This window comes from Sinocyclocheilus anshuiensis, unplaced genomic scaffold, assembly GCF_001515605.1.
Source record: "Sinocyclocheilus anshuiensis isolate Anshui unplaced genomic scaffold, SAMN03320099.WGS_v1.1 scaffold538, whole genome shotgun sequence".
Taxonomy (NCBI): Eukaryota; Metazoa; Chordata; class Actinopteri; order Cypriniformes; family Cyprinidae; genus Sinocyclocheilus; species Sinocyclocheilus anshuiensis.
The window spans coordinates 1,511,454-1,524,980 of record NW_015544166.1 but is presented as its reverse complement, the minus strand read 5'-3'; the positions used below and the strand labels follow the sequence as shown (position 1 = coordinate 1,524,980).

Sequence of the window (13,527 nt, the reverse complement as noted above, 5' to 3'; positions counted from 1 at the left end):
AGAGTAATACAGTCGACAACAGGCAGGGTAACTGTTTTAACTAATGTTTATTGCCTTTTTTAATACGGAAATTTATTGTAAATATTATGTTCGCTATGTATATAAGGTGCCTGTTTTTTTTACATTTTATCAATTTTTACACTTGTTTTTGTATTGTTAACACCAGTTTTGTGATTTTGTGCGCTGCTGCCATCAATGGTCTTAATATTGAATATCTAGGCTGCTGTTATTTTGAACACTATTTTTATAGTCTGTTTTGTACTTTCAACTTTTAAAATGTAAGTAAATATACCTGTGGCATTTTTGTTTTATTTGTAAATAATTAAACCTTTTTTTTTAAGTATTTTTTTCTGTAATTTGTAAACACTTGTTTTGTATTGTTAACACCGGTTTTGTGATTTTGTGCGCTGCTGCCATCAATGGTCTTAATATTGAATATCTAGGCTGCTGTTATTTTGAACACTATTTTTATAGTCTGTTTTGTACTTTCAACTTTTAAAATGTAAGTAAATATACCTGTGGCATTTTTGTTTTATTTGTACATAATTAAACCTTTTTTTTTTTTAAGTATTTTTTTCTGTAATTTGTAATATTGTAATTCCTACTCACCATGCTGTTAACTAAAACTACAACTATTAAAATGTATAAAAGCTAATATAAATATTAGATAAACTTAATATTAGATGGAAAAATAAAGCTAAATAACAACTAAAGAAAATGACAAAAGCACATAACAGAATGACTACAAAATTTCATATTTTTTTATATTTTACAAATATTAAAAACAATTATTCAAAATATTAATACATTTATACATTTGGCAGATGTTAATAAAGAATAAATGTAATAATAATAAATAATGAATAAGTAATAAGAATAAATGCACATTTATGCATTTAGCAGATGCTTTTCTCCAAGGTGACTTACAAAAGATGAACAAAAGCAATACTATATAAATAATACTTAAATAACATAATAATATTAAATGAAAAATGGCTGATAATTTGATATTCTAATGTTACTTTCCATGGCCTAATGGTTTCCATTTGCTCAGATCTGATGTTTCAACCCACCAAGTGTGTGTGTCGATTTGCTTTCAGCAGGTTGTGTTCAGGCAAACCATAGCTGACGAATACAACCTTCTCTATGGACGATACAAAAGGACGTGTGAGGAAAAAAGGTCACGCAGACCCAAACCAATAGTTTCCTGTTTCCTTCAGGGAGCTGAAATCAGCAGGGGTCAAAGGTCAAAGTTTGAACTGTTGAAAAGGGAACTGAATTTATAAAGCAGTTATTTGAGTCAAACGGGAGCAGACAGACAGTATGTTGAAGCAATCATGGATGAAAGTCAGGAGAGCTTTCATGAATAAGCTGTTTCAGCTCCAGCTCCATGATGGATTTTTGCCGCCATGCGAGGTTAAACTAATACACCTGATTCAATTAATCCAGCAGCGGCTGATTATTGTTGAATCAGATGTGTTAGTTCAAGGCTGGAACAAATTATGCTGTTGCGGAATCCCAGAGGACAAGAGTTGAAAACCACTGGAACAGACGCAAGACGCCTGATCTTCTATAGGACTCCGATGTATAGTAAAACACAGAGGTTTTGTGTTTAAATCAAGAGAAAACCACATTTCCACTCGAAATCAGTTGAAGTCATTTCTCTGCTTCAGTGGTTTGTTAACTGCCCGTATAATGACTCTCCTCAATCTTTTATTTATTTCTGAGCATCTTGTTCATGAGTGGTGCATATTTCCTTTATAGGGTTTTCTACTGCATATACATAGGGAATCTTATATTTTCCTAAGGGTTTATGTGTTTGATCTTTCTAATGTTGAAAATAAACACTAACATCTTTAGATTAATTGCATTTATATTAGAAATAAGCCCGTGAGTTTGACCTCTGCATGTTTGTCAGCGTTGTCCAGACTCCCTACTAGTGCTTGAAGCATTCTGGTTTGTGTCCAAGTGTTGATCTTGTTCATTCGCTGTGTAGAAGTATGTGAGTTTAGGCCAATGCTCACAGGAGAGATTTCTTACCAGATGAACTGACAGAGGTGGTCTGAGAAAGAGAAAGAGAGAGAGAGAAAGAGTGTGCCCTAAAGTACTAACCCAGCAGGCACCGGACGTCTATGTAACGTCAGGTTGACGTTGGACATGACGGTTGCATTTTGGTTGAAAATGAAAATCGGTTGACGTCAATATTTGACATCAAATGGACGTTGACTTAACATTGGATTTTGGTTAAACAACCTAAAAATGACAAAATATCAACGGCAGCTGACGTCGGTATTGGACATCAATTTAACATTGGTCACCCGACGTCGCAACCAAAATTTAACCAAATATCAACGTCTTATGACGTTGTGTGCCTGCTGGGAAGTATTTAGTATATAAGACATTATGTAAGTCAGTGTGGCTACTAGAATGAATAGCAGGGGTCTTGGCACATGTAGCTACCACAAATAGTCCACTAGGATTTCTATTTTTGTTTTGTACTTTTCTGAAAATACTTCCTAATTTTTTTAAGCTGAATTGATTTCGCTGCTAAATGTAGAATAAAGGGGCCCTGACATATTTCTACACTGAAAAATTCTTAATGAGCATTTTTCAGCTACACAAAAAAGGTACAAAAGCTGTTACTGGGGTGGTAGAGGTACCTTTCCAAAAGGTACACTTTTATACCTTTTAGGTACACTTAGATACTGCGTACCTTTAAGGTACCAATATGGATGCTTAAGGTACAGATGTGTACTTTTTGAAAAGGTACTGCCCCAGTGACAGCTTTTGTACCTTTTTTTCTGAGAGTGTAAGATATCTATAAAATGCTACATAAATGATAAAAATGCAGGTCTTAAAATGCCTTCAAAAGTCATAATTTGCCCTCCAGCAAATTAAGGCCTTAAAAAATCTTAAATCTGAGCCTAAAGTCTTGAATTCATAAAGTCATTGCATTAAATGTTGCGTACACTGCAAAAAATAAATATCTTTCTCAACATTTGTGTCTTGTTTTCCAGTTCAAATATCTAAACATCCTTAAATATTTGGTTATAAAAAATTAGGTCTTAAAAAGTCTTAAATTAATATTCATAAGACCTGTGGAAACCCTGTAGAAATACATTATAAAAACAAGTCTTTTTAAATAAAAAATATAAAAAATATAATTTTTTTAAGAATATCAATAATTTTTATTAGACAAAAAGTGAAAAAAAAAGACTAATTAAAAATTAAGATGTTTTTTCAGTGTAGGTTTTTTTCTTCTTCTTCTTTTTTTTTTTTAGCAGTTTAATGTCTATTTTCATTGATTTGACAAATCATTTTTTATTTGAATGGAGTCAAGTTTCTGGTCCATTTAAATTTTAAACCATTTCTTAATTTTTTTCACTTATATCATACAACCAAACTATAAAATAAATGATTTGTTTTTAATAGGCTTAAGCAATAAACAAATATAATATTATCATAATATTTAATATAACACAAAAAAAAACACATTCCACAACAAGTGCCGATATTTCTTTCCTTTACTGCCCTCTACTGTCCACAACATCAATGTTCATGAATGTTCTATTTTGGAAATCAAAACATTGAAAAATTCTGTCCAATCAGAGATTGACGAGGAGCCCACTGTGATTGATTAGCCATTAAGATCCTTTCATCTGTGACAAAGGGAACCAATCGGTAAGCTGATTCCTCATTGCCATGGTGGCACGGCAGTGTCAAACTCTCTGTGCCATCCAATGGACATGTTGATGCAGCATTTGAGTTCAAATGAGGCAATGGGAAAGTGTTTCTGTCTCTGTGATGGGCCAATGGAAAAGCGGATTGTGTGTGATGAGCCAAGTAACCGTCCAATGAGCTGTCAGATGTTGCTGACAATGAAATCAAAGCACTCCTACTTCCCAGAAACCCTGGCCTAGTTACACCTGAGAAAGAGACACCGTTTACAATGCAGACTATGTAATTCTACAATGAAAACGAGACATCAGCACTTACCCAGTGATCCACAGTCACTTGGTTCTTCCTTTTGTTCCCTCCTCATCCTCGCTCTGCGATTGGAAAACCAAACCTTCAGATGGAAGATCAAGATCAAGTCAAACATCTAGCACAAGCCCCTTTAAATATCTGCCAACTCTGGAAGCCTCATTTTCATATGACAGATTTTGAGGAACAAAAGTTGTTAGCTCAAGTTTTAAATCTGAATTGCCTTTATAGTGTTCTGTGGAAGGTTTGTCTCCTCAGACAGCTTTTCTCTGGTCAGAAGGTCTGGATAAAGTCCACGGATGAACTCTGAATGGCCAGAAATCAGAAGAGGAGATGTTATAATATGTCTGAGTATAACAGCACACAGATGACCCTGAGCAGACAGTGAGAGATTGAAATGATCACCTTTCTCTAACCTCTCACTCTGATATGGAGTGAAAGCTGTTCTGCTGCGATGAGAGGTGCCTCGCCGGTTTGTGTTCATTTGTTGCTGATTTGTCTCAGCTGTTGTGTGTAAACCCCTCTGCTCGTCCACTTGTTCCTCTAGGGTGACAGGAAGTCAAAGTGGGAAGGTTAGTAGACAAATTTGTTTCAAGGCCTACAAGTAGGATGATTTATTTAACCATTTAATTTATTAACCAGAAATTAACCATTTACACTTAATCATCTTTATCATTATTCTTTACTAAACAGATGATCAGAACATGCCACACTTGACCTGCATTCACCCTATAGCATTGAAACAGATTACCTGTGTAACTGTGTTTTACATTTGGATATGCACTGCTCATCATGTCCACATCTAGATGGATCTTCTTAAGAATCCGGTTTATGGAAGACACCTGATGACATAATTGATTCATGAGTCATACACACATTTTTTCCTGATCAATAAGATTGGAAATGTTCAATACTTTTTTGTAGGCTGGACTTGTGCATTTAAAGAAATTGTTTACTCAAAAATGAAAATGTGCAGAAAACTTACTCAGCCTCAGGTCATCCAACATGCAGATGAGTTTGTTTCTTCATCAGAAAAATGTAGCATTACATCACTTGCTCACCAGCAGATCCTCTGCAGTGAATGGGTGCCGTGAGAATGAAAGTCAAAACAGATGATAAAATCACCACAATAATCCTCAGTCCATCAATTAAAGTGAAAAGCTGCGTGTTTGTAATAACCAAATTCATAATTAAGACATTTCTAGCCATTGTTTTTTGGACCCTCATTCTGATGGCACCCATTCACTGCAGAGGATCCATTGGTGAGCAAGTGATGTAATGCTCAGTTTCTCCAAATCTGCTCCAATGAAGCAAACAAAATCATCTACATCTTAAATGCCCTAAAGGTTAGTAAATTTTCGACAAATTTTCATCCTTTTTAAGAAATAGTTCGACCCAAAATTGAAGCTCTGTAATTATTTACTCACCTTCATGTTGAAGAAAGAAAGTCATACAGGTTTGGGCTGATATAAGGGTAAATAAGTGATAACACAATTTTAATTTTGGGCTGAACTATCTCTTTAATGTCTTTCAAAATGACACGTTTACATATTTGAATCAACAGCAGCTTTTGATGTTAAACTTTTTAATATTTGATATTGACCTAGTTAAGAAAAATCAACCAAAATCAATCAAGTTTTAACCCACACTGGGGACTTTATCTCCAGTGCAGACTCGATCTGTAGCCAGTTTTTGTCGGATCTCCCAGGCGAACAGTGCGGGGTTCTGCCGCTTGTGCTGCGCTATGATGGAGACGACATCAAAAGTCAGGAGTCTGGGTCTACTGCCTCCCGTTGCTTCAGGACCAATGAACCCTGTGCGCTGAAACCTGCCCAAAATCTTACTGACGCAGCCGTTGGAGACCTGCACAGAGCACACTGTTAATCCAGTTTGTTGATATTCGCATGAAAACATGGTAAAGTGGGAATTTTACTCAATACCTTCAGTATTCTGGAGATCTCACATGGTCTCACCCCCTCGTTCGCGAGCTCAACCATCAGTCTCCGTTTATAGACGGGCAGAGGGCGGCCGTTCAGAAACACACCGCCCAGCTGATTCACACTCCCTTCCCCTAACACATATCCATACACACGCTACATTATTGGGAGGTTTGCGCATTTATGATAAAGTGGAATTTCTTACAAAATCAGCTGAAAAAAGGTATAAAACTGGGGCGGTACACTTTCAAATATGTAGGTTGCAACTTAAGCAGGCTAACATTTTTAGGTACTAATGCTATGTAGGCTATCTTTAAAATACTAATATTCACCATTTAAGGATAAATAAATAATTTATTTATCCTAAATTAAACAGTTACCAATGTGTAGGCCTACCTTTTTTCTGATAGTGTTGAAAAGAACGGTTTTCTGCGTCTTTGCGGTATAAACGCGGCAATATAAATGTTTTCATATAACATTTTAATATTTTTTTCTGATTTACAGGCTACTCAATTGTATGAGTTTCAGCTCGTTTTTCATCAGTAAAAGTCTAACTTCAGTACAGCTTTGATTTTTTACTAAGAATTAAGACTGCAATTCGGGGGTGAAAATCTTTGGAAGAACTGTAATGATCAATTGCCAACCTTCGTTTCCCAGATCAGAATTTGCGCCGCACATCCCAACGGGCACCTGGTAGCCTTGCAAAAAAAAAAAAAATCACATTTATATTTTAGTTAACATTTGATGTATTAAATTATAATGAAATCTACTACGAGAAAAACACACACACACATTGCTAAACGAATGAGTTAAAATGCGGTTAACCCTCTTCTTACAGCCGAGATGGTCTTATTCTTCTTGAAGGAGATGCGTCCCTGCGCGTGGCCCCCACTCACTAATCCCCACGCGTGACTTCTTATATATAACCCAGTGCCTTTATCAAGAAGATGACGTACTGTCCACATAGGAAGAAAGTAAATAAAGACTCTCGATGGTGACTATGTGCTCACCAGTGATCACCGAGGTTGGTACGCAGTTTCCTGCGTGACTGTGTCAACTATTGACCTTTTTGGCCCACAAAATTTCACTAAACTGACCGCAGTTCATAATATGCGTTAAAAGTTGGAATAACCATAACATCTGTACGAAGTTCGCGCGCTCTCCATTTCATATTAAATTCAGTTATTAGCTTGAAAAATATTTTAGATAACTGACATGAATCTTACTATGGCAGTGACGCACAGGACGGACCTCAAAGTAGACCTACCTTTGCACTAAATTTAATGCAGCTTACATTTAGAATCTCTCAAGAATTCCTTTAAAACAGTCGCCCGCTATTGTCACTGAGTAATTCACTCAGTTTGCATCAACGGGACAGATGAATTCCTAGACTTACAGGTTCCATGCATGCATATAGGCTATGAGAACAAACATTTAGTGTAGGTACAAAGTAGTTGACTTTTTTCCACTTGAGGACTTGTGTTCAGTTAGCTAAACCACACTTGCATCATAAATGCGTGGTGGGTTTGAATCCTCGCCTTTGCTGAGCGAACCGAGCAGCAAGTGTGGAGTGTGTGATTTCAGCACCACCCAGCGCTGAACAGGTCCCATGATGTTCTGAATGAGAGAGTGAAAGGAGTGCGCGCCCACATATGAAAGTAGTCAGCTCCTAAAGGATAATTCTGAAATGTTAAACTCATTTATGAGCCTATACAAGCCCTATTTTACTTCTGTGATTCTCAAACGACTGGAGATTGAGGCTCTCCGGCGGTCACGTGACTGGCGCATCTTTCATCCTTCCACGCGACGACCGTAGGCTACATGTTAATCAGATTTAGTTCTTTTAAAGCAAACATTTGAAAACCTGCTCCAAAGACGACTGCCATATGGTAAAGTGCTTTTGATAAATCATAAATCCATCATGGTGCCCCTTTTATTACATTTTCTTTCAAGCATGAACAAATAGAGTCAGAGGGCCAAATGTGAACCAATTGTGGTTTTATTTATAAAAATAGTGAGTTGAAAACCCTCCCAGATGTCCCTTGTCTGGCCAGCAGATAAAATGTGTTGTAAACGTTTCAAAGGAAATATTTGGAGAGCAAATATTAGCGAGAGAGTATCCACACAAGCCTCATCTTTGGTCCTGCTCAATGACTAATTGGGCATCATTAGGTAAATCCACACAGATCGAAGATTGTGGAAATAAGGTTGGATTTTAAAATGCCATATGGTGCAAATTACATATTAACCACCCCTTACAGCATAATAATAACTGCAGAACTGGACGGTCCGCATATAAACGCGACGACCGGTTTGAACGCCAACATCTCCTTGCCAACGAGATGAAAAGACAAATAACATATTTATTTGTTACTTCAAATAGCTTTACGTTATTTTTGATCATTTTTAAACGAAATTAGTTAATGGACCGAGTTAACGCTTCAAAAATTAGATAAAAAATGACGAAATCCTCTCTGTGCGCAAATTTGTCTGGCACTTTGGGAATGTTTACAGTTTGGACCTTTAAATCAAAACGATCTTGATATATTCACGCATCTTGTGCCATCAGAAATCAAGAAAGCAACCTAAATTATTAATCTTTCCATGTTGTGCTCTGAATTATAGCACTAAACTCTGATATTGCACCCGCGTAAATGTGCACTTGTAGCTCTCCAAACGCGCACACGTGTTATGCACTATTCAAATAGCCATTCAAATACTGGGATGCAGCTTTAAATTAAGAGAACACGAAAATTGTTTTGTTGACACTACCTTTAAATCATGGAAATCTCCTTTTTAGTTCTCACTGTTTGCACGAAAGTTCATGGGTGTCTTACAAATGAGAAAGTGCACTTCTGTGCCAGTGCAAGAATGCAGATGAACATCTAATCTCTTACATTTCCTACCCAACTCTGTAACTGAATTACATAATTGTTTAAAAAGTTGCACCATATCATATTCAAAGCTCTTGGTTACCTATGTACCCAGCATTTTAATAGTTCAATACGCTTTACAGTGAGACAGATGGGAACAGTCAAGAATAGCAATACATATTTAATTTCGTACACAGTACCTTATATGACCATATCATAGAAGTGATGATATCATGCGCATTTTTCTGTTTCTATATTGGTTGCAGGCTTATGCGAAGGGAAACATGTAGTTAGGTTCTTGCGCGCGCTTTGGTCCGAGTGTTAATCGACAATGAACGGCCAATGTTTCAATAACTCCTTTATAACATTAAGAGTTTCGGACTGGTCGTTTTATTAATCAAGTAAATTGACAGTCAAAAACGTGAATTATAATTCTATGGTTGTGGACGTGAGTCCAATTTATGTCCATATTGTAATATGTCCAAATATATGTCCGATTTGACTTCCAGTTCATATAATACGTTTATGATTTTTTTTATTAGATACAAATAAGTAGGCTATTGTAAAATAAACTATCATTTCATTTGAGCGCAGCATGCACGTTTCTATTTGTTCCAGCAGAATGATTCTTCCAGTGAATCTGGCTACTTCCTTTTAACATAAGTTCATGATCTACTAATCATAAGAAAAAAGGTCGATGTCGACCAAGGCGCATTCGCTTCATTCTAAGCATAGAGACGCGTAATATTGAGTTATAAATCAAGTAAAAGGTAATTTGTCAAATGGCGTCATCCAGTGGTCAGTGAGAACCTCCGCAACATTATTATCAGTGTTCCATAGACAGATTGAGCTCTTTATTTCATTCATACAGCGTGAGCCATTTCATTAATGTCGAATCATGAATGTCAGTCATGAAACATGCATAGCCTAATTATGAAACCCACCGAAGTAGTAACTAATTAAAGAACGAAAAATCATAGTAAAGTGGTTTCAGTTTCGGTATCACAGTGACACATTCAACAAGTCATTACACACACCGTTATAATCATGCAGCTTTAACGTTATTGCTTGTATGTTTTTTTTATTTGTAAAAATCGAATTCCAAAATCCAAATTACAATGAATCAATATAACACTTAAATGTCTCATCATCATCTAGGCCAGTGAATCTCAACCTTTTGGCATACCGGACCCCAGTCCAATTCAGAACCATCCTCAAGGACCCCCAGAACAAAATTGACTGGTATCATTTTTGTCTTTGTGAGGACCAAATGCAGTCAAGTATAATTCAAGTTAGTTGACTTGTCCAGTATTTGGCCATATCAGCTATATTGGATTTTTCTTTCATGGTAACATGTCATGTCAAAATATACAAAATGTATACAAAAATTCATACTTTATATGGACCCTCCGGCCTTACGTCAAGGATCACTAGTTTTTTGACCTGGTCTAGGCTACATCATCATCATCATCATCATCATAGTAAATTATGCGGGAGACCCGAATTAAATGAGCAAATCTTATATATTTTTGTCTTTTGACATGCTTTATGGATTAAAAATAAAAAGTTTTATTTTCACGGCACTTACATTTAACAGTGTTAATAGAGTCTAATGTGATTTTTAAAATGAATTGCAATTTACGAACTGAATTGTGAACAATAACTTTCATACAGGTACAAAGACCAGTAATACATTGGAGTTACGTCTGTCTCATTTTCATGTTGAACACAGAAAAGTATAGACAGACAGACAGACAGACAGACAGAAAGATAGATAGATAGATAGATAGATAGACAGACAGACAGACAGATAGATAGATGATATATAGCTAGCTAGATAGATAGACAGACAGAAAGATAGATAGATAGATAGATATAAAAAATAAATACTCTATATTTACATCTCCAGTAATAAGCCACTGAACATATGCTTATTCAGTCTTATGCGCCAAGTTATAGCCTCTAAAGAAAATAAGTATGAATGAAACAGTGGCCAAGTTAGAAAAAGAACCCAAATGAATTAAAATTAATTAAAAATCTTAGACATTTAAGGGGGTGTGTTGTATACGTGCACACACTTTTTTCAAATCTGTGCTGACGTGTCGCACCTCCCCACTTACCGGATGTCATCACTCGCTTTCTAGCGTCACAAGCAAATCGCCCCATTCAGCGCACGAGTGCGACGCGGTGACCGAGGAAGTGCAACATTTCGACGTGTACATCCTCACGCTGTGCTTCCGGTTAAGCAAAGCGTGATCAGTCGTGCTCAGTCTCTCTTCCCTTCCTCGGCTCACAGTAGAGGCGTCTCGTAGGATTCTCCCGGTTCCTTTACCTCAGGAGAGCACACGGGACACAAGTATTGGTCTGGGGGTGCTGGCTAACTCACTAATGCTCACGGGGGAAGAAGTGACTGCGAAGACTTCAAAAGTTCAGATCTTTTATGTCAGGCATGCATCACGCAGCTGATTGCTTTTCCTTCAGTTCTTTTGACTTTGGCGAGTCTTTCAGTGGTTTCCATGAGCAGCAGAGATTGAGAGAAGTTGAGCGGTCTTCAGCTGTGATCCAGATGGCCAGTTATGCAACATTATAGTCAAAGTTTCGTTCAACTTTTGACGTCTTTCATTTGCTGTTGTAAATGATGCCAAACATTATTATATACCAGTCGCTGAGTCTAAATATTTTGCAGCTACTACTCAATATTTGCAAAGAGGCACATATTTCAGAACAAACTCTGATAGTTTGTTAAACACTGTCCTTTATCAAAGCTGAGCTTTTTAAACAGTTCTAGAGTTTATTCTACGCTGATTTAAACTAAAAAGCTAGGGCAAACCGCAGATCTGTGGATTGAATTTGCGGTTAAATGGAGGGTTTAACGGGATCTGAATTCAAGCTAGTGATTCGAAACGTTTGAATCGGTTAACCAAAAGATTCATTCTGATACAGTCAGGTTGCAGTCTTTACGCCAGTAGGTGGCGGCTCGTGAGTGTTTTGTGTGTTATTATGAGAGCGTTTATTGAATCATGCACTAGCTCAATCGATTCGTTTAGAGCGTTGCAAAGTGTTTTTACAAATGACAAAAAACCAGGTCTGTTTTTTCCCCCCTGCATCCTGCTAAGGTTGACATTTATCAGTATACAAGTGTGTGTGCGAGAGTTAATTGCTTGCGGTCAAAAGTGGGCGTAGCTTGTGGGGGGGCCAGGGGGGCCTGGCCCCCCCATAGCGATTAAAGCATTTTACTAAATATTTATTTATAACGTAAAAATGCATAGAATCTGCATTTTGGTGGATAATAGACTTAACGGTAATGCTTGCCTGTTGTGTGGAATAAAATGATGTTCCGCGTTTTTAACAACATACACGAACTGCAGAGAAATCTGGAGACAACGAAAAACTCAGATGAAGATATTAATGCAGTGCTTGATGATTCCGGACTCGGACAATCAGATAAAGGTGATCCACAGGACGCAGCAGGTTTAGCCGCACACTACTTTATTGCCGACCATTTACATCCAAATGTTATTTAATTTTCACAGAACACAACCTTTAAATAGATTTTAGAATATAAACTGTTTATCGTCTATTCAGTAAGACTAAATAAAAAGTGTGCGCCTCATTGCGCATTAACTAGAATCAAGCCCAACAAATGTCTGTTTTAAAAACAGTGGATGAGTAATTCACTCCTTGATTTGCTTAATAAAAGCCTCCTTTAAGATCGTTTTGACAGACATGTTTATTGTGCATTTTAAACGTGATTATTGCTAAGTTTAGTGTGACAAAATAGAAGCCCAGCTGTAATTCGTGGGCAATGTATGTGGTTACCATGACAACCTCACGCACTTGCCACTGCTCTATGTGAATGTGAATATGTAGATTTACTATAGCAAAACTAAAATGTGTTTAAAAGTACGCCTGACCAAATCCACCGGTTCGGTTTGGCCCCCCCAAACTCAAACGTCAAGCTACGCCTATGATTTTTACACATTCATAGTTCTCAGTTCCTTCGTCAGGTTTTGAATGCACTGAATAAAGTTGAAGAAAATATGGGTCCCTGCAGTGAGTGAATGAATAACTTTCGTTCATAAACACCTGCTCACTCACTGATCAAGTGCAGCCTGTCAAAGTCATAATCTGGAATGACCTACATGAATGGTGTGTTACTACAGTTTTTTTGTTTGAACTTAAGTTCAAAGTTCAGGTGGGTTCTGCTAGTCTGACGTGTGAGGTCTCGTGTGTGCGCTGGAGGAACCGCTCGAGTGCAGTTTTATGCTGGCGCTCGCGTGTTACAGTGTCTCTGTGTTGCTGTAAGACTCAATGAGCGGCCAGCTTCCTCAGGCCCCCTGGCCCTAACCAGGCAAGGTGCCGCAGTTTTGGACTGTTTACTTTGTCTGCTCTGGTGAGTGAAGGGGGAGCAGATATGAGAAACTGACAAGTAGGTCTTTAGCCAACTGAGAACTGTGTATGGAGAAACTCAGGACAGTAACACGAGAGAGTCTGGACGTAAACGCTACATAAAAACAAACCGGTAGAGACGTTATTAAACTCAATTATGTGTTATATTAAAGGGGTCATATGATGCTTTTTTAAAGATCATTATTTTGTGTATTTGGTGTAACAGAATATGTTGACATGCTTTAATGTTCAAAAAACACATTATTTTTCAAATACTGTACATTATTTTAGGTCCTCTATGCCCCGCCTCTCTCAAACGCTTCGTTTTCTACAAAGTCCCTCCT

The 13,527-nt window shown here is 37.2% G+C and overlaps 2 protein-coding genes across 2 annotated transcripts in view; one reads left to right on the top strand and one right to left on the bottom strand.

Moving 5' to 3' along the window:
* Positions 1-3,512: 3,512 nt before the first annotated feature.
* On the bottom strand, positions 3,513-6,102 carry LOC107695909 (paired box protein Pax-4-like). Its single transcript, XM_016496022.1, is given in 8 exon segments — positions 3,513-3,926; positions 3,997-4,069; positions 4,208-4,290; positions 4,390-4,527; positions 4,736-4,826; positions 5,632-5,847; positions 5,925-6,068; positions 6,070-6,102. Coding segments are annotated over 8 exon segments (1,125 nt in total). The 3' UTR covers positions 3,513-3,579.
* A 6,825-nt stretch (positions 6,103-12,927) lies between these two features.
* LOC107695859 (staphylococcal nuclease domain-containing protein 1-like) overlaps positions 12,928-13,527 on the top strand; it is a 200,156-nt gene continuing 199,556 nt past the window's right edge. The window contains exon 1 of the mRNA XM_016495938.1: positions 12,928-12,943. Coding sequence (XP_016351424.1) covers positions 12,928-12,943 — 16 coding nt within the window. The remainder of the gene's footprint in view (positions 12,944-13,527) is intronic.